Raw genomic sequence first — 19,737 nt, forward strand, 5'->3', positions numbered from 1 at the left:
CGATTAGTTTCTTCTTATCAAGTCGCATCGAGTTTTATTGTTTAGGACACAATAATGAATAGTAATACGTGTAAAACTTGTGGAAAGCAATTCGCAAAACCTACTTTCCTGCGCCGGCACCAAGTTGTACATACCAAAGAGAAGTCATACGTTGTAAGTGGGTTTGGTTGTCTATTTTGACGGCTCTAGTTAAGGCCCTGTGGTCTCTTTCAGTGCGAAGCCTGCTTGCTCAGCTTTTCCCAGCAGAGCTCTTTACAGCGTCATAAACGCATAAAGCATGCAAGATCCGAAACTAATTCCGTGCCTGAAGATACCGACCAAGTTGCCCATCAAGCTTTGACTGCTCTGCTAGACCTGCAGAGTGGAATGGTAGCAAGACCACAAAACACCCCCAAGCGCTGTGGGAGCCTGCAAACCACTATGGAAGAGCAGCCACAGTGCAGCATTGTAGCAGTTCTGGATAGATTGGATCCTTCTGGGCAAGTAACAACCTTAACCGTTCAAAGAATACAGCGATCTCCGAACAGATGCTATTATGTCTGCGAGTTTTGCGCCAAAGAGTTTTTCAAGACTTACGACCTAATCAGGTAAGAACTTGATGTTGCGGAGAATGCGGTGCAACTATAACTGTAAATTTACAATTCTCAGACATCGACGCTCGCACACCAAGGAAAAACCGTATCCATGTCACAGATGCCTAAAGCGTTTCTCCACCCAAACCAAATTAAATGAGCATCGAAAGCGGATGCATAGTAAATCGAGTAATTGCCGGCAACTGAACAAAAATAAGCAGCACGCACTTCAGCAGGTATTGCCGTGCGCACAGAAAAATTTTACTTCAGCCAGAAGCTACAAATGCGTTTACTGCAGTCGAATATATAAACGAAAGCTCAACTGCCGTCGTCATATGTTGACGCATTTAAGCCGCTTAAGCCCACCCTGTGGGAAAAATATATCACTGAAGAGTTGCGTCGAGTGTGGAAAAGCCTTTAAGAATACAAACGATTTATCCAGACATTTGCTAACACACACTAAAACAAAATCCCACGTATGCCACTTCTGCCAGAAATCCTTCACCCTTAAATCGACGCTCTCTATGCATTTGGCAACCCACCTCAACTCTTCTCAGCGACTTTCAGTTAACTGCCAAGTTTGTGGCAAGTTGTACGGCTCCAAGTCAGCTCTACAGATTCACCTGCGTCTCCACACCGGCGAACGCCCCTTCACCTGCGAGATTTGTTATCAAACCTTTCGAACTTCGGGCCACAGGATCGAACACATGCGGGCCGAACGACATCGCGTGACATCATCACTCATATGAAAAATACCAGTTGCGAAAGTATATTTCAACTTTATCAATACTATGTACAACACAACATTATGAATTAAAGCCCGGCGAAGTTCCGAAATGGAAGTGCTTGTCGAACTCCTGGCTCTTAGAAACTTCGTTCATCTTCTGACGTTTGTCCGCCAATATAAAGTCGTCTTCCTCAACCATTTCAGAGTCGCCACGTTTGCGCCGAAAAGTTTCTGTTGCGGCACACTCGTCCATATCATGAGCTTTATAAACCAGATAGTTGGGCTCAATATATTTGTTAGATCTGAAACAGAAGATTCACATAGGTTAAAATGAGAGCAAGGGGAATAATTGGTACTTACAATTTCAGCAAGTATGGGTCAAAGGGAAAAAATGTTTCAAGCGTCTCCTCAGGCATAGCCTTGTCATGGCCATAGACGGTGGCCAGCTTTCGTCGAGCGTTACGCTCCAAAACTGTGTGGCAATATGCGAGCTGATGGGTCCGCGTTACGCCTGCAAATGCAGTGGCCACTGCTGGTAGACAGTATCGCAAAGGATTTAAGTGGGACATGGCAATTCGTGAGAGGGGAAGTAATTGAAGGAAGTGCAAATCTATAAGCAAAACAACAAATCAAGTCGAGTACTTATTAGAATATGTAATGCCTTACCTTTTGTCAAGTCTTTTGCACGAAAGGCAATCAAGTAGAAAATAGACTGACAGACGGAGAAGAAAACCATGTTGGCCTTTAACGAGCCATTTTGGCTGCTGTACTGGTCAGAGTCCCCTATGTAGCTATTCGCCCAGTTGCTCAGTTCGTTGAGATACAATTTAATTGTGCTAAAACAGATAGATCACGGTATTTACCATAATTTTAGATCTTAGAGCTCGCTTTCATCGATTCCTTACCCAAGTGGGACAAATTTAGCGCGAGCTAAATAGCTGGCCATATAGCCGACAGCAGCGTGACGAATAATAGCCGATACGTTTGGATTCTGCACTTTTAACCAGAGCGAGCTTAGAAATAACTCTGAATATGTCGGGCGAATGCTACACACTTGAAAGATGAAAAATTGCACATGATGGGTATTGTGACTGGGCAACAAAACCTCGTCGAAGATATACAGCAGCGTCCTAAAGAAGTTATTTGCAGCCCAACGTTTATCCTCGCTAAATTCGGACTGAAATCTACTGTCCACAAACTTGTAAAGCATAGACAGACATGTATCTAGTGTGTGTCCAATGGGATGAACCGAATCTTTCGGCTGCTTGACCACTGTGTCAGTGGGTATGTCATCTATGGTAAAGACGCCGTCTTCGTCCATTTTGTCTTCATCCTCCTCTGTTTCGACGATCTCATCCCTTGGAGCATTTACATCCAATATAAGAAGTCTATAGGATCGAATAGAGGCAATAACTTAATGTCGATACAAATTTGCACTATTAGTTACTTACTTCTGCAAAACCAGCTGCAAAACGAGCTCCTCAATCACCGGTTTGTACTCTATTAACCACAGCACATTGTACAGATAGCCAGCTGTGACATGCGCTGGTTTCTTGAAGTATGGAAATTTACTGGATATGGAATCAATAACCACATCAAACGACATGGGCACAGCGGTCAAAATGCGGTTGAGGATGTCGTGAACTGTTTTCAACTCAGTGCGTGTTCCTTCCGCTGGACATCCATTGACCCAGTCGGCAGCGTGCAGATCCCCAGGTATCCAATGGACAATACACTTTGATATTCCTATGGGGATATATGTATTATGGGCTACCATAATGTCAATGCTGAATTCTGTGTAAGCTTTGATGACGTCTGGAGAACGCTTTCGCCAGTTAAAGGAAAGCAAAGCCTCAACAACGTTGGCAAAATCTGGAGTCAGGCTGTGCACAATTTTCCTTCCATCCTTCATGATTTGTAATACTTCATCGTCCTGTTTACGATGGATGGATTAATTTGAGTATGCAAAATCGCCTGCATTTGTGAGGTCCGAAACAATACTTACGTCAAGATCCGCTTCCAAAAGATAATAAGAAAATTCTTTGACAAGGTGAAAATTTCCGCCTTGCGCCGCACGCACCGATTCCAAAAGTCCCTTCTCCTTGGGAGTGGCGAATCTCACTTTGTTGACTGCCGCAGCCTTTGCTCGCTCGCGATCGGCACTTGAAAACGACTTTAAAATGGAAGTCACTCCCGTTTTGCTTGTGTAGGCAGACATTTTAATAAAAATTTAGTTTCCTAGAAGTGCGCAATTGATGTAGCCCGAAAGGAACACTTCGATTCAATGTGCGACGATATACCGATCTACGTTTTACGACTCAAGCAGCTCCTTACACACTTTCCTGGAGTTTTACTATACAATATTCTCATTATAATTGTAATTTTCACTCAATATTTATTACGTTAATTGAGGATAAACATTCGTATAGTGTTTACCCTAGACTCTAGACATCTGCTGAAACCAAAACACGTTGTATTTAAGCATTGATTGCTTTGATATTCCTCGATTTTCATATTCGGCTTAGACTTACTAGCTGGCTAGAACTCTCCGCACTGATCATATAATTGTATCAGTTAAATCAATTTATTTTCTATAAGATTGCTTTATTTTAAGTACTCGTCTTATTTAGATTGTTTATAAAATAAGGATTAAAGAAAAAAGGTCAACACATTTTCTACTTCGGTGCATTAGCACAACGAGGTGAGCCCAACTACGCGTCTTGGAAAAATACTACAAAATATAGGAAAGTGCTAAAAACTACTATACAAAAGTATATCAAATGCAAGGTGTGTGACGTACACAGGGAACACGTGAATAGTAACCCAGTGTGACCGCGGGAATATAATATACCAATTGATTTTTTTTATTCTTCAACATATTATATTTGTCATGAATTTATGGTTTTGATTAAATTTAACTCCGAAAAAATTCGTTCATATTTGGAACTAGCACTTGTCTGAGCTAATTTTGATACCACCCTTTTGTTTATTGTAATTTACCACAAATACCATAAATATACCTTCACAGCTGCTGGTGCTCACATTTGGTATTTTAATTTTCAGTAGAACGTACGCCATGTGTTTGCGCCTTTTTTAATTGAAAAAGAGAAACGAAACAGGAAAATGGACTCCATATTTTTAGTGGACAAAACTGGCAACCAAGAGTTGCAGAGCAAGCAAGGAACAAATGTTTTTTACATAAAGGATAAAGATAGGTTCTTGCTATCAGATGACGAGGGAAGCAGTGACGACGAGACGCCAAACAGCGAAACGGAACTTTTTGGGCTCAAGTTGAGCAGCAAAGATATAAACAATGCTGTGCATTCTTCGTTGGCTGGGACAAAGCCAGCCCCATCAAAAGTTGGCAAGCACCTGGATGCGATTACACGGAAAGTAGAAGCTGCGGTGGAAAATTCAAGCAAACACAAAAAAGAGCAGCGAAGGCGGGTCACAGAGTTGGACTGCAGCTATGGACCAGACTTAAACAATCGGGCGGAAAATGTGGAAAAGGATATGCTTATGTCGAGACGAGTTTTAGATCCGGGTCTGGAGCAGCGCAATGCTCTGCCTACTGTAGGCAAGAGAAAGCAATGCATTCTGAACAGAGTAAGTGGTTGAAGAGGGAGAATATTTGTTCACACACAAATGATGAAATTTTCGACATCGGAAGTTATGCGTATATTCATAGCAAGTGCTCGGCTCACGCTGCTCGAGGCAACTGCTGTGACGAGACTCAAAATCGCAGACTTTAGCTACTCTAGTTTCGTCCGTTGTAATCTTAGCTACTACGTTGGAGCATGTTGTAGAGGCTGTAAGGCCAACGGGACATTAGCAGCCATAGAGCTAGACTGTTGTCTGTCGTCGAGTTCAAGGCAGATAATTTAGAGCTGGGCTAATATTCTTTCCATATAATGAAACACTAATGAGCTATTGTCGACCCACACAGCAGTTGCTAAGGCTGGAGCTGGAAGCCACATTGACGACGTCTTTAGTAATCTGATAGACCAGTAGTTCAAGAATATAGTAGGTGCAGAGTATCATATATTAAAAAATACCTTTTTTTAAGGCGGAACGTGCAAAAACCAAAGGAAGCGGATGGTTTGATCTGCCAGCCACTGAAGTCACCGAAGAAATGCGCAACGAACTAAAAATCATTCAGATGCGATCGGTTCTAAATCCCAAGCAGTTCTACAAGAAGAATGACTTGAAGGTTCTACCCAAATACTTCCAGATCGGAACCGTTCAACATTCGGCATTAGATCACTACAAGGAAAAGAACACAAGGAAGGCCAAAAAATCACTAGTTGATCAACTTCTGGAGGACGAGGCCTTCCAGAAGTTTAACAAACGGAAATACAATGAGGTAATCCAACGCACAGACAAATACGCTTATCGAAAGACCATGAAAAAAATGAAGAAACTAAAGAAAAATAAATAAATCTATTGCACAGCTTTGTTTTTCACTGATTTTGTTTTGTTAACACGTATATCATATAACTACCATCAAGATTTCGCATCTTAACGTGAAGCGACCTTCCGCTCCTCTATAACTTGTAGAATGTGTCTAGCCAGTTGAGTAAAGATTGTGGAATAGTCGGTATCTGGGTATTTTATAACGACAGGCACACCTTCCTCCCCGCACTCGGCTATGTGAGCGTCCAGTGGTAAGGATATAAGCGTGACAGGAAGCGACTTTGCGGTGGTAGCATTTTTGAAAAATTCTATGCGCTGCTTGCAGTTGCCGCAGATGGAGAACCTCATGTTCTCAACCAGACCAAAGATGGGAACATTCAACTTTTCAAACATCTTCGCACCTCTCAGAGTAACCTCCACGGCCGCGGCGTGCGGTGTGGACACCAGAATAACACCTGTGATGGGTGCATGCTGCGTTAGGGAGAGATGAACATCTCCCGTGCCCGGAGGGGTGTCTATGACCAAAACATCCAACGGGCCCCATTCGGCTCCCTTCAGTAGGCGCTGTACGGCTGACATGACCAGGGGCCCGCGCCAAATGATTGCTGCATCGGGTGGCGTAAGCATGCCCATTGACAAGCACTTTACGTTGTAATTTTGAGGCGGAATCATTAGGTTCCGGCTATTCAAAAGGGGCTCGCTGTGCACATTCATTAAAAGAGGAATGCTCGGACCAAAAATATCCCCATCCAACAGACCCACACGCTTTCCCAGCTTGGCCAGGCTGCAGGCAAAATTAGCTGTATTGGATTATAAATCAAACTGATTACGACACATCTTTTAAATGCAATATTACTTACATACCTGCGACCGTACTTTTTCCTACTCCCCCTTTTCCAGACGCTACGACTATAATATCCTCGACCCCAATCAGTTTCTCCCTTTTGGGCAGACCGCGCGCCATCATTTCCGTCTGGTGGTCGGTCAGCTTTGCGGCAAAGCGTCGCTGATTAGCCCTCATTAGTGGACGCAGCGCAAACCAATGGCTATTCATTGTTATATATTATTTATTATATTAAAATTATTATATTAAAAACAGTAGTCGGAATGCCAGCTTCTTGAGCGATGCCGTATCCGTTCCGATATTTTATTTGCTACCAGGGCTGGAAACAGTGCTGTGATAAATGGATTAATAAAAAAAACCAAAAAGCTTAAAATAATTGAAAATAGTGAATAAAGAAATCTGACTTATCAATAATCTGTATGCAATCAGATTCGCGGTCGATTTTAATTTGAGATTCGAATTCATTGTGAATCTGAGCAGATGGTGTTACAGGGTTACAGTACGGGAACAGCTGCGACTAGCTCTATCCACAAAATTTAAAACAAATCCCAAGTCAAATTAAATACATCGAGATGGATTCCCAACATGAAGATACTTTGGGCCACAACGAGGAGGAGCAGTGGTCAATTGAGGATGATACGCTATTCCAATCCAGAGGATTGATCAGTGTCAGTGCGGCGTCTTCCTGCAAGTCTGTGTTTATTACATGGAACGAATTCTATTTACTAAATTTTCGTTTCAAGAAACCGAAAGGTACGAACAAGATGAAAATGAGCAGAGTTCGAATTCCACTGCCCACCAGCAAAGGAAATCATCTCCGCAGCATACACACCCTGAAATATAATACAATATTGCTAATGTCGGACGGCCAGATATATTGCTTTGGGTCGATCAAAGCCTTGCATTCTGTTAGCTGGTTAGGTGGAGTGAGGTGCTTCGCCCCAACAGATCAGGGGTTCAGTGTGATTCGTGAGAGAGAGCAGCGCCTGCTGCTAGAGATTTACCTGGATCTTCCTGGCTTGGAGAAGGGCGAAAGTACTCTGCAGCACACTTTCGATATAACCTACGATGAACAGAATATATTCCAGTGCGACTGGAAAAACGACGAATACACCTTGACTACATTTAAAGTCTCTGATGAGGAGGAACAACATTTAATGCAGCGCCTGTTTGGAGGCAACGTGGTCAAGCAGCAGTATGTACATATTTTCAGCATAGCTGGACATATATTTGCCTTGGTTTCCGATGCAGAGGCTGAGGCTGAGCCACGCCCAGAAAAGCCGGAGCAAGCCTACCACATTGAACTACTTTGTGTCTATGCTGCCTCTATTCACTTTGTACGTTTTCTGCCTCGCCAGAATCTCTGTTTGGTCATTCTTAGCAGCGGCAGCGTGGACATATGGTACGTGTCTAAACTGTTGGGCAATAAGCAGCGCCAAATGCATCACACAGGCTCGGAATGGTTGGACTATGACTTTGATGCCACCAGTAAGAACGGGGACTTATACTACACCAATGGAGAGCAGATAGTGCGGCTGAGAGTTGCATATAGCGCCCAGCTTGACGAGTGTCTTGTTCAGAGCGTGGCAAAGTCTGTTCCGGGCATACAGGCCTGCACTTGGGTAAACAACAGCGACAAATTGGTTTGTCTCAGTGACAACAACATGTTCTACCGCATTGACTTTGGTTCAGGCGAGGAGGAAGCACCCAAGCATACTTCTTCATTGATGAGTGATTTTACGCCTGCTACAATACAGCGCCTGCGAGAAAAGACCCAGAAGTTGGATAAATATGAAAGGCAACCAGTCCTCCTGCAGTTGGCCATACAGAGAGAGTATCAAAAACAGCAACTGGTGGCGGTGGGCAGAAATAGCAAATGGATTGCCGGAAGCTGTAAGGCGTCCCTAGAGTTTCATCGGCAGATACCTCTCTGTCGAGACGCTGTTATGCTCCTGCAACCAGCCCAGATGGAACTTCACAGTACTTGCGTTTATGCCATTTTCAAATTAAGTTTAGCCAGCTGTGAGCAGCTAATGCATAGCACCCACTGGCAACTATTGATGTTGACTGATGACCATCAGGCCCATGTTCATGTATTGCCAGCAGAACTACTTTTAAATAGAAGGTGCAATTTGGTAGTTTCGTTTAGAAAACAAAGAAACGAACGTCTGCCTGAGTTCACTCTGAAATTGTTTTCTTTTATTGATTTGAATGGTCAACTAAGTGCTGTGCTCCTTCCCATTGAGGTAAAAGAAAGTCCGTACACCTACAGCGCCCTTTTTGGCGGAAGTGTGACGGCCGTAAACCTACGGTCAGATAATGATCTACCGATTTACAATAAAAAGACGAGTCTAACGATCTGCGAAAAGATTCGAGTACCTAATGATTTTACACTGGCGCAAATGGCAAATCTGTTCAATGCCGCTGGTAATTTTAAGGAGACTCTTTTGGAAATATTTTTCATAGATATCAAGCTACGCCTACAGAGGAATACAGATGATGATGGAGAGGAACATCATTTATCTCTAACACTTCAAAGTGACGATCCCTCTGCCATTTACTATTTCAAGCATCATCTTATCTTAAATATGGATCCCTTGGATTCTGATAGAAATTCTACAGTATTAAATAAAGTTATGGTAATATTAAACATTAATTTATTTACCTCCTCTAATATTGAACATTCAACAGAAATTACAATGCGAAAGTGAACGGTTATATGGTACGCAAGGTGCAGATGGATCGGACTGTGGAACTAACATTCGATTGCGACTGGGATCGCAATATACTGCCATTAGAAATACAATTTTTTAATAATTTCAAAATCAGCATGTTTAAATATAAATCTATTTCGCCCCAATATAGAGTGACCTTTACAAATCGCAAACATTTTCTGAGCTGCCAGTTATTTATAAATTATAAATAAATAAATTATAAATTTAGCTGATCCGAGTACTGGGGATTCTGAGGATTGTTTGAGCTAATTCAAATACTATTCTATTTTGTAATGTTATTGAAATATACTGTAATAGAATACCACAATCTGTATGAACTATACCATTAAATACCAAAAGATAGATTAAGCATTCCAGTTTCGGTATATTTTATCAGTAAATCGGCTGTCACACTGCCCTGCTTCTTAGAGCTGTCAAACGATTGATAGTTGAGCCATCGATAAGAAAAATCGATACTATCGTGATAGTATCGGGCTCAAATAATTATTAAAAATCCATTGAAACCTTTTAGCAACTTGTCCATTGTAAAAATTAGATGCCACCTGTCGATTTGTTTACAAATATGTCTTCGTATTTTATAGCAGCCAATCCAAACATATCAAAAGCGCAACGACTGTAGCTCGATAGTATCATGATAGTCGCAAAACCGTCTATAGTAGAGGCTAGAAGTAAAATATCGATACTATCGATATTGTCCTCGATGGTTTGACACTGCTTCTTTCTTTCTTTTTTCACCCTACGTGGAAACATCGTGTAGCGGTGTTAAATTTTCATTAAAAAGTGAAAAATGGTGAGCATTTGCTGGCTTATAACTAAACCAATGCCTAAATCGTTTTGTGTGCTATCTAAAAAGCTTGAAACATTTTAAAAACGCTCGAAGATGCCACGGTAATTGCTAGATTGATTTTCGTATCGAGACTAACTTGAGTGTTCTGTGTTTTCGCCAATTGCAGGGTTTCGTTAAGGTAGTCAAGAACAAGCAGTACTTCAAGCGCTACCAGGTTAAATTCCGCAGGCGTCGTGAGGGTAAGACCGATTACTATGCCAGGAAGCGCTTGACGTTCCAGGATAAGAACAAGTACAACACGCCCAAGTACCGTTTGATTGTTCGTCTCTCCAACAAGGACATTACTGTCCAGATCGCATATGCTCGCATTGAGGGTGACCGCGTCGTGTGTGCCGCTTACTCGCACGAGTTGCCGAAGTATGGCATTAAGGTGAGTGGAATCGCAAAATTTAATTAAAAATAAAAGTCTGGGAAATAATCATATGTTTTGAGTTATTATTATAGGTCGGTTTGACCAACTACGCTGCTGCATACTGCACTGGTCTGCTGGTTGCCCGTCGTGTGCTCAACAAGTTGGGCCTGGACTCTCTGTATGCCGGATGCACTGAAGTGACCGGAGAGGAATTCAACGTGGAGCCAGTCGACGATGGACCTGGTGCTTTCCGTTGCTTCTTGGATGTTGGCTTGGCGCGCACCACAACCGGAGCTCGTGTGTTCGGTGCCATGAAGGGCGCTGTTGATGGTGGACTTAACATTCCACATTCAGTGAAGCGTTTCCCCGGCTACTCTGCAGAGACCAAGAGTTTTAATGCTGACGTGCATCGCGCTCACATATTTGGTCAGCATGTGGCCGACTATATGCGCACACTGGAGGAGGAAGACGAGGAGAGCTTCAAGCGCCAGTTCAGCCGTTACATAAAACTGGGCATCCGTGCTGATGATGTAAGTAAAAAGACACTTCTACTAGGTCAACGTCCATTTTAAAAATTACTGCTGCGTTCAGTCCCCACAACGCTGGCTGTGCCAAAAGTGGACCACATGAAAGCCCAGTGACCTGTGTTCGAAGTTAAATCCCCTCAATGGATCGCACTTCCTGTTATGGTTGCACATTCCGTTCTTTTCCTACAGAATGATATTTGAATTTTTTTCTAATTATGTGCCTTTCTTGCAGCTTGAGGATATCTATAAAAAAGCCCACCAGGCCATTCGTAGCGACCCTACCCACAAGGTCACCGCCAAAAAGACTGTTGGCGTTACGAAGAAGAGGTGGAATGCTAAGAAACTCACAAACGAGCAGCGCAAGACCAAGATTGCCGCCCACAAGGCCGCCTATGTGGCCAAGCTTCAGTCCGAGACTGATGCCTAGGTGCGCTTATCTTCTGTTGCAGTTCGTATTGGTGTGAAAAAGAAATAAAAATTGTAATGAGAAACAATTTCTATTATAGAACACGGCAGAATGGTTTTTTTAATCTATTTGGGGATACGATAACGAATCGACACTTTTTAGTGCAATTGTTTCCATTCGATACTACAATGGAATCGACGTCAAATTCAATCTTTATTTTAAATTTTAAAAGCAATAAATAAACATTCACGCAAATCTTAAAGGTAACAGTTGAAAAATGCATCCTGAAGAAGAGGGAAAGAGTGGGAGACTAACCCTTCCTCAGAAATTTCATTTGTTGATTGTGAAACACAACCGCACTACTCCTCGCTTGGATCACTGTTGACCATATTGCATTCGGCGCATTGCCCGTTGGTCATACCGCCAGGCATACACAACTCGTGGTAGATATGACCACATTTGAATGCAACTAGGCAATTGCGGTGGGTCGTGCTTTTCATCATGACTGGACGATGGCACTGAGGACAGTGGTGGTCGTAGGATACATGCTGCGCCCGTTGCCGCAATGCAACAACTTCCGAATGGCTGTCAAAATAGTCATCCAGTTGAATGTCATGGGCTGTGGAGAGCACCTCCTCTTGTGTGTTGTAGTGCCAGAGCATTTTAATTACTGATTCACGCAGATTTGGTATGGTCTGTCCAAGTTTAATTTTACTAACTACTATCTCTGGATTCACATAGTCTAAACGAGAAGAGACGAGACGGTACATTTTGAGAAGAAAAGTATGTGTAATTGATTAACTAACCCACAATGCCGTCCAAGACCTTCGTTACAATTTCGGGCTGCTTGGTGGACTCATCAATAAGCACATTCCACAGATCATTGTCATTGTGCTCCTTGCAAAACTCAATTGCCATTTCAATGTCACTCATCTGAAAATGAAAGTCCTCCATTAAACTTTGTATTCAACTTACATATGTTGTAGGCATTCTCATACACTGTGAATAATAATATTAAGGGCCTCTACAGCTTCTACTCCGCCCATGCAGCCCAGCAAGTATACCATTTCCGGATAGAAACCTTCGCGCTTGCAAATGGCCAACGCATCCTGTATGACATACTCCTTGGAACGTCGTAGGAAGGGCAATAGCTTCGACCGATCGTATTTTGCATACAACTCAACTAACTTGTGTTGGAATACATTGCTGCTGTCAATCTTATGAAGGTCATCCAAAAACTAAAAAGGAAGAGGGCTAATCTGCTGTTCATCTTGGGGTTCAAATATATAGGAATTATACCCAGTATAGGTACTCCTGATTCTGTTCTAGCTGCTGCACGACGACTTCAGGCTTTATTTTTTTTTTGTCCAGTAATACCTTGAAGGCTCTTTCGCGATCCAAGTGAATGAGTGGAATGATTAATTTAGAAATTACGCCGTAGAGCTCATAGCGACGTATTAGTTCGAAAACATCCTTGTTCTGCAATCTGACCAAAATATTGACTCTTCGTTAGAGTTCCAGTTAGTTAATCGAATTACTTACTTTAAATACATCCGCAAAGCGCTCTCGTAGTCCCCTTGATACGAGTAGAGCAGGGCAAGCGATTCTAGCAGTTCGTTTGCATTCTGTTTGCGAAAATTATCATGTATGGCGTTTATCACCGCCAACCCATCGTAGAGCTGTGGCGGCCATTCTTTGATCAGGTTAAGAAAGCCATTGACATCAAACTTCAGAAACTCGTACAAAACCATTTCATAGACATGGGGATCCAACTTGCAGTTCTCGGATGTCGGTAAGTAGGCACTAACAGCTCGCAATTGTTGGCATTTGACAAACTTGAAGACTTCCTCTTCCCAAAGGGCTTTATTGTTGCCCAGCATACGCAGACAAAGTTTGGCAGCATCTTCGTATTGTTTGAGGGTCAGCAAATGGTTTATGTACAACCTGTAAAATGATATAATGCAATTATGATGAGTTGCATAGATAAAGAACCTCGAATTTATATTATTTAATTAAGTTTAACTCATAACAAACTAGGGGACAAGTCCCCTGCTCACACGATCGTTTTCCACCTCACTGACCTGGCAAACCATTTGTCGCAGTCAAAATGTGCTTTCTAAAGATAATTACCGGTGATCCAATGTTCAGTCGTATAACGTGTGGTGGCATGCCTGGCAAATCAAGTGAGTTCAAAAGCTCTTTTTGATCATGTACATTGTACAACATCGTTCACATCGCAAACTGTATCGATCGATTCGCCTGACAACAACTGCACGATTTTCACACATTCCACATTTTTTTGCTGCCAAAATTGTTCTTTCTGCCAGCCATTGCATGATTTAAGTGTGGTGTTTATACATCTGGGAATACACGTTCAGTGAGAGCATTTTGCGAATCAACAATTGTGCCGAGAAATTTATTGGCAATTTTATAGCAACTTCTCCATCGCCTATATCTAATAAATGATTTGCAAATGTTTCAGCAAATTACACTACTCGACAAAACCGAACTTTTTTTTTCCTCAAGGATCCAAACCGACTTTTTCTGATAGATATGGGGCTTTAAAATTTTTTAAAGAATTATGGTTTTTTTTCTATGGCAGAACTTTTTTTTGAAGAATTTTTGAAGTCTGGTATTTTTTTTTTAAGCTTTTTTCAGAGGTAGCGATAGTTTTTTTCACATAACTTTAATATCTTACGTCTGGTTGTAAAGAACTTTGCTATTTTGAAAAGATAATTGACGCAGCTAGAAGTTGATGCCAAACACTTTGTGATTTCAGCTTACCGTCTGGGAAATATAAAGCATTGAAATGCAAAAATGATGATTTTTGTGGGGTATTTTTTACGAAATTTTGACTTTAAAAACTCAGGAAAAGTCGAAAAAAAATTATATCTTGTGTCCTCTATTTTTTTGTGTATAGGTGCGTTAATTTGGCGTCGTTTAAGGTATCGCTCATTAAAATCTATGGAGAGACTTTGGAGCTAAAATTCGTTAACCAAACCAACTGCCAATTGGGAACAAAGCAAACGAGCAAGGGTTGTACATTTGGTACCTGATCGCGTTCCTTTGTTCCCAATTGGCAGTTGGGCCCGCCGCCTTCAAAAAGGTATTTTTTGTTCATTTTTTCCATTTTTTAGGTTTGGTTAACGAATTTTAGCTCCAAAGTCTCTCCATAGATTTTAATGAGCGATACCTTAAACGACGCCAAATTAACGCACCTATACACAAAAAAATAGAGGACACAAGATATAATTTTTTTTCGACTTTTCCTGAGTTTTTAAAGTCAAAATTTCGTTAAAAATACCCCACAAAAATCATAATTTTTGCATTTCAATGCTTTATATTTCCCAGACGGTAAGCTGAAATCACAAAGTGTTTGGCATCAACTTCTAGCTGCGTCAATTATCTTTTCAAAATAGCAAAGTTCTTTACAACCAGACGTAAGATACAGAGTTATGTGAAAAAAACAAGCGTTACCTCTGAAAAAAGCTTTACAAAAAAATACCAGTTTTCAAAAATTCTTTAAAAAAAAGTTCTGCCATAGAAAAAAAAAAAATATCATCAAACCATTTCTAAGCCCCAAATCTTTAAGAAAAAGTTCGTTTTGTTCCTTGAGGAAAAATCGTGTTGACTAGTGTTATCGGTGTATGTCGGCGATGAACTCAAGATTATTGATTCTTCTTTGAATCACAATTTCTCGTGCGGTCGCCAAGCATGAACCATCTATAAAACGTTGTCAACAACAAGATCTTTGGAATCCACGCACGCGATCATCATTTGGTGTTTTATTAGGATCGATGCGTGTTAGCATGATTGTAACTTTTCAAGTTGTGCATGTGTGATTTTTATAATTTCCATAATTCATTGTGCTCCCTTAGTAGTTCGCCCAGCTCTCTGACTTTGCGCCTGGCTATTTGCAAACTGAAGTTATAGTAGCATCAATGTGGATCTAGAAACGTAGTTGTGCTTCGTTTGGCATTGGCAGCAATGAGCCCACATTTTGGTACACTTGACTTAAATGTTGAATTGAATTATTGACCATTTGCCGATGTTATTTTGAAGCATGAATTAAATTTACCAATGGTCTTTAATAATCGAGGACCAGGCGGATCAGCAGACCGTTAAATAGTTCTGGCGGTGTCTCAATTACAGGTAGTTGCACTTTTCCTGGTGCGCAACACATGCCATCTGACTCATGTTGCAATTAGAGCACCTTCGGATGAGTTGAGTCGATGGCTCGTATGCCAACGCAAGCCGAAGAAACGAAGCGGAGGTAATTGCTCGATGCATTGATGTCGTTCGCTCATGAACCAAATTAACAAAATTACCCAGAGCTTTGTGGAGTTCATCCACAAACACCGTGACACGATATTTTTTTAGCAGTTTTTTTTTGGTATCGAAAGTATCAACACGATAGTTTTCGATATTCAATGCTCAAATCCGCGTTTAATCGATATATTATTACTAGCGATATTTTTCTTTATAAATAGTTAAATAATATTATCAAAACTTATATGGTATTAAAAAATATTTTAACGCACCTGGAAACTGAAAGAACCGGCAAGCTGCCGCCGTGTGTTGATATAAGGTCGATAGCCTCCTCGAATTTACTGTAGATGAAGGAAGGAAGTAAATAGAATCAACGAACAGCAGAGGTGGTATCTAAAATCAATTCGCAATTATGCGCTCCATATTGCAAACAGTATAAATATGTATTAGCTATACTGTCCATGTTGGGATCCGATCCATGTAAAACATAAGACGTCGAGTGTCCACGAACAAAAATGCGGCGCTTGAACAACCTTGTAACCCTTTTCACTGCCATAACTGCCTTCTTTTTTGGAAGTTTTATTACAAAAATACTGAGTTCAGTGGACAAATGCCCGTCCCACCGGAGTGGAGTGCCTAAATTGGAGCCGCATCCAGATCTGTTTCTCATGGTGCTAGTGCTTAGCAGCCCCCGCAATGTTGAACAGCGGAATAGTATTCGAGAGACCTGGCTTCGATTGGTGCAGCCCCTCCAGCAGCCATACTATCCCGAAGATCACATCTACTTGCCTACCTATGGCTCCAATGGGCACTTGCAAATGGAATTGGTCGCTCAGCAGGCCGTCCGCTTAAGGAAATATATAAGCTGGCAAGAGAGCCTATTAAGCAAAGGTTCACAAAAAACTCAGCGGAAGATTAAAGTAAAGCATCTCTTCGCGATTGGCACTGAGCAGATACCCGGCGGCATGAAGTCTGAGTTGATAAGAGAGCAGGAGCAGTACAACGATCTCTTACTGCTCCCACGGCTCGCAGACACCTACGGAAATCTCACAGAGAAATTGCTGCAGGCCCTGGATGCTTTGACGCATCACTTCAATTTCTCCTATTTGATCAAAGTAGACGACGATACCTACGTCAAATTGGACCATTTGCTCAACGAGCTGATTTCCTACGATCGCAAGATGCTCCGCAAGACACCCGAATACGGGCACGACCCCCTGCCGCAGCTCTATTGGGGCTACTTTAATGGTCGTTCAGTGGTCAAGGGAAAAGGTCCCTGGAAGGAGACTAATTATTATCTGAGCAAAAACTATTTACCCTATGCTCTAGGCGGTGGATATGTGCTATCCCGAAAGCTCTGCGAGCATGTCGTTAATAATTCTCATGTGCTCTCCACGTATGTGTCGGAAGATGTGTCGGTTGGTACCTGGCTAGCTCCGCTGCGGCATGTTTATCGCTGGCACGATCCCCGATTTGATACTGCCTATAGGGCCCGAAAGTGTCAAACGTATCACTTGCTCATGCACAAACGAACCGAGGAAATGATGAGAGCAATCTACCACGGCCAAACGTGTAGCGGAATTGGCCCGAGCACCATACTGGAGTACTACTACGATTGGACGCGGACCTCAGAAAAATGCTGCGATAGCATAGTTGTCTAGCCGTAAGACTGGCGTATGGCATATGGTACATGGCTTCAACCAATGAAAAGGAATCAGTTACCTGTGCTTTATCAGCCACTCAACACGATCGTCCGTTTCTATAAGACTGGCCACCACTATGTCCTTGGGAGCCACAATAAAATACCGATTCTCTTCAATTATGCAGCCTAGGCTGTAGTCGTTGACGGTGTACTCCTCGAAGCCGCGGAGCGTCAGACTGTCTGTGCAGATCTCTTTGCTGCTGTTCATCTTGTACTCAATGACGCACAGCACGGGTCGGAGCGCTTTGTAGGTTGCGCTGCGCTCTTTACGATAGCCAAGTACCACTAACTGACTGGACGCCAGTGGGGCCAGTCCACAAATGTAGAAAGTAGTTTGAAATGTCGAGACTGTAATGCAATAAATATTATTAGATACGATTATAAATTGAGTTCAGTTCACTATACCTACCGGGATCCACAACATAGCCCGGTAAATTGCTAGAAGCGGCTTCAATCCCATTCCGCTTGCGTATAACACAAATCCTTATGGTGTCCACCCAGCCAATGAGCAATGTGTGCTCATTGGACCAACGCAAGTGGCAACGAAAGTTCTCGAGACGCGCCTGCGAAGGAACTTCCCATTTCATCAGTCCCAAAGAGCACTTCTCACTTAAATCATAGACACGAACGCCCAAGTGGCTTGCCCAGGCCACAAAGTTTCCCTGCCAACAAATGGACAAGACACTGCCCTCGACTGCACACAGTTCGGTGGGTTTGAGCTTCTTGAGAAGATTTCGCTCGTAAAGGATGAGTTTGTCTTCGCCTAGAGCGAGCCAATTAGAATAGATCTTGGATCCACAAATGTGCTGAACATACCCACTATGAACCGTCTGACGCGAGACTTTGGATCTGGATCTAAGGCCACAACTTTGATGCATTTTCCAAAACTAAGATTCTGATTGTTCTCGCAGCTGAAGAGACCCGTGATGTTGACCTGATAAAAAATTGCTACATGTGATTGCAACGTCCACCCCCCATACAGCAAAATGACTCACTTTGCCATCGTCGGAGCATGTGGCAACATACTCGCCCTTTTGGTCGACATCCACCTGGTTAACTGCCACTTTGTGCGTGTACTGCTCGTTGTTGCTCAGATTGGACTCAACCGAGTTGCCTTGGTGATCCAGCAAGTAGACGCGACCTCGAAACGTGCCAAATATAAGAAACTGCAATCTCTTTAGTAGGAAAGACCCATGCAACTTTGGGAATGCGAATTTTTCAAACCTTTAAATGGACAGCAGTGCATGTGACCACGTCTGCGTTGAGTATATTCCTGAGATCGTTGGCTATGCGCTGGTACTTGAATTTGGGCTCAACTTCTTCATCCTCTTCAGTGCTCTCCGTTCCAGAGTCCTAGACAAGAGAAAGGTCTTGTTTCAAGTGCGTCCACACTCTTTCTCAAAACTTACGCTATTGGCTGGCAGTTTTTCTGCCATATCTAACCATCAGTTTTTTTAATTTCAATTAGGATATTGCTCGTATTAAAACATATCATTTCTTGTTTATCTTATTTGCTTCGTTCCGATAGTTTCATGCAAAATATTAAATGCTATCGATATTTCTAGACACTAATCGATAGACAAATCGGGCTGCCACAGCTGTTCGGAGGAATTCACTATTTCTTATTGCCCTGACCAATTTTTTTGAGGTTGTTTTTGATAAAAATGATTTATAAAAAGGTCACAAGCTCAAATGCACTGGTAATGGTGTCAAATTCATGTCAATGCATCAATCAGTGTTTTTTTTTTCCAATTTTCTTTTGCAATTAAGATTCGTTTTGTTGTATAAAAATCCGTTTAAGCCTAGTACTCAGATGGAAAAAAAACACCTAGCGAACAGAATCAGGGTTGATATTCGTATGAAACCGATAAGAAATTTTTTACGGCAAAAACTGTTTTCTAGGCTCTGTACGGAAGGCAGTACTCAGATCAAAAAACAAAAAGGTCGGTATATACTGGAAAAGTATCAGAAGTGTTTGCTTGTTTTTTGGTATGTTTCGACCCACCTCGAAAGAGATATCAATTTGATATCTTTTGCCAGCAAACACGAAGCAAAAATTGCAATAAGAGAACAAAAACCCAAATGAAATATTTTCATAATGAAGACAAATAGAATCTAATTAATGCAGCATTATATAAAGGACAATTATATGGATATTACAATATAATATTTGTATTCATTTTCATAAATATAAAACAAATATTGCTTTCAAAACAGTTTGTCTTCACGGTGGTCGGCACGGGTGGCGTCGCCATCTGCTGCTGCTGATGGTCAGACACATTACCTTGCCAATAAAATATTGGGGAGCCCCAGCCGAAGAAGTGCATTTTGTTAACTTTAAAC

General features: G+C 41.9%; 8 protein-coding genes and 1 non-coding gene across 13 annotated transcripts; 6 read left to right on the forward strand and 3 right to left on the reverse strand.

Annotated features, from left to right (window-relative positions):
- Positions 1–37: 37 nt before the first annotated feature.
- Positions 38–1,528, forward strand: LOC111074595 (zinc finger protein 569-like). The gene is made up of 3 exons (XM_022367431.2): positions 38–153; positions 214–587; positions 649–1,528. The coding sequence occupies exons 1-3, from the start codon at positions 55–57 to the stop codon at positions 1,319–1,321; spliced, it is 1,146 nt and encodes a 381-aa protein (XP_022223123.1). The 5' UTR covers positions 38–54; the 3' UTR covers positions 1,322–1,528.
- LOC111074594 (RNA polymerase I-specific transcription initiation factor RRN3) lies at positions 1,326–4,006 on the reverse strand. Of its 2 annotated transcripts, none has more exons than XM_022367428.2 (7): positions 3,831–4,006; positions 3,305–3,751; positions 2,751–3,232; positions 2,205–2,687; positions 1,966–2,135; positions 1,660–1,909; positions 1,326–1,601 (listed from the first exon to the last, which is right to left on the reverse strand). In XM_022367428.2, exons 2-7 carry the CDS (start codon positions 3,515–3,517, stop codon positions 1,379–1,381), a joined length of 1,821 nt encoding a protein of 606 aa, XP_022223120.1. In that variant the 5' UTR covers positions 3,518–3,751; positions 3,831–4,006; the 3' UTR covers positions 1,326–1,378. The 2 variants fall into 2 exon arrangements, with proteins under 2 accessions (XP_022223120.1, XP_022223122.1); XM_022367430.2 differs by having other exon boundaries at positions 3,305–3,754.
- A 356-nt stretch (positions 4,007–4,362) lies between these two features.
- LOC111074600 (deoxynucleotidyltransferase terminal-interacting protein 2) lies at positions 4,363–5,761 on the forward strand. The gene is made up of 2 exons (XM_022367438.1): positions 4,363–4,905; positions 5,366–5,761. Exons 1-2 carry the CDS (start codon positions 4,423–4,425, stop codon positions 5,735–5,737), a joined length of 855 nt encoding a protein of 284 aa, XP_022223130.1. The 5' UTR covers positions 4,363–4,422; the 3' UTR covers positions 5,738–5,761.
- Positions 5,004–5,304, forward strand: LOC121404906. Its single transcript, XR_005968265.1, has one exon. It is a non-coding gene; the product is annotated as a small nucleolar RNA U85 (small nucleolar RNA).
- LOC111074599 (iron-sulfur protein NUBPL) lies at positions 5,723–6,859 on the reverse strand. The gene is made up of 2 exons (XM_022367436.2): positions 6,577–6,859; positions 5,723–6,512 (listed from the first exon to the last, which is right to left on the reverse strand). The coding sequence occupies exons 1-2, from the start codon at positions 6,764–6,766 to the stop codon at positions 5,818–5,820; spliced, it is 885 nt and encodes a 294-aa protein (XP_022223128.2). The 5' UTR covers positions 6,767–6,859; the 3' UTR covers positions 5,723–5,817.
- A 14-nt stretch (positions 6,860–6,873) lies between these two features.
- On the forward strand, positions 6,874–9,521 carry LOC111074593. Of its 3 annotated transcripts, XM_022367426.2 has the most exons (3): positions 7,162–7,247; positions 7,300–9,195; positions 9,248–9,518. In XM_022367426.2, the coding sequence occupies exons 2-3, from the start codon at positions 7,321–7,323 to the stop codon at positions 9,368–9,370; spliced, it is 1,998 nt and encodes a 665-aa protein (XP_022223118.2). In that variant the 5' UTR covers positions 7,162–7,247; positions 7,300–7,320; the 3' UTR covers positions 9,371–9,518. The 3 variants fall into 3 exon arrangements, with proteins under 3 accessions (XP_022223119.2, XP_022223117.2, XP_022223118.2); XM_022367427.2 differs by lacking the exon at positions 9,248–9,518 and having other exon boundaries at positions 6,874–8,983; positions 9,043–9,151; XM_022367425.2 differs by having other exon boundaries at positions 6,882–9,195; positions 9,248–9,521.
- Positions 9,522–9,974: 453 nt separating this feature from the next.
- LOC111074598 (60S ribosomal protein L5) lies at positions 9,975–11,532 on the forward strand. The gene is made up of 4 exons (XM_022367435.2): positions 9,975–10,081; positions 10,245–10,508; positions 10,583–11,020; positions 11,250–11,532. The coding sequence occupies exons 1-4, from the start codon at positions 10,079–10,081 to the stop codon at positions 11,442–11,444; spliced, it is 900 nt and encodes a 299-aa protein (XP_022223127.1). The 5' UTR covers positions 9,975–10,078; the 3' UTR covers positions 11,445–11,532.
- Positions 11,533–11,617: 85 nt separating this feature from the next.
- Positions 11,618–18,938, reverse strand: LOC111074592 (vacuolar protein sorting-associated protein 41 homolog). Of its 2 annotated transcripts, XM_022367423.2 has the most exons (12): positions 18,804–18,938; positions 18,619–18,747; positions 18,390–18,560; positions 18,211–18,328; positions 17,804–18,157; positions 17,415–17,742; positions 15,965–16,033; positions 12,966–13,367; positions 12,723–12,909; positions 12,422–12,661; positions 12,230–12,356; positions 11,618–12,165 (listed from the first exon to the last, which is right to left on the reverse strand). In XM_022367423.2, the coding sequence occupies exons 1-12, from the start codon at positions 18,828–18,830 to the stop codon at positions 11,783–11,785; spliced, it is 2,535 nt and encodes an 844-aa protein (XP_022223115.1). In that variant the 5' UTR covers positions 18,831–18,938; the 3' UTR covers positions 11,618–11,782. The 2 variants fall into 2 exon arrangements, with proteins under 2 accessions (XP_022223115.1, XP_022223116.1); XM_022367424.2 differs by lacking the exons at positions 15,965–16,033; positions 17,415–17,742; positions 17,804–18,157; ... (2 more) ...; positions 18,619–18,747; positions 18,804–18,938 and adding an exon at positions 13,554–13,869.
- LOC111074596 (beta-1,3-galactosyltransferase 6) lies at positions 15,913–17,772 on the forward strand. Its single transcript, XM_022367432.2, has one exon. The coding sequence runs from the start codon at positions 16,208–16,210 to the stop codon at positions 17,351–17,353; it is 1,146 nt and encodes a 381-aa protein (XP_022223124.2). The 5' UTR covers positions 15,913–16,207; the 3' UTR covers positions 17,354–17,772.
- Positions 18,939–19,737: the final 799 nt, after the last annotated feature.

This window comes from Drosophila obscura, unplaced genomic scaffold (genome assembly GCF_018151105.1).
Source record: "Drosophila obscura isolate BZ-5 IFL unplaced genomic scaffold, ASM1815110v1 contig_46, whole genome shotgun sequence".
Taxonomy (NCBI): Eukaryota; Metazoa; Arthropoda; class Insecta; order Diptera; family Drosophilidae; genus Drosophila; species Drosophila obscura.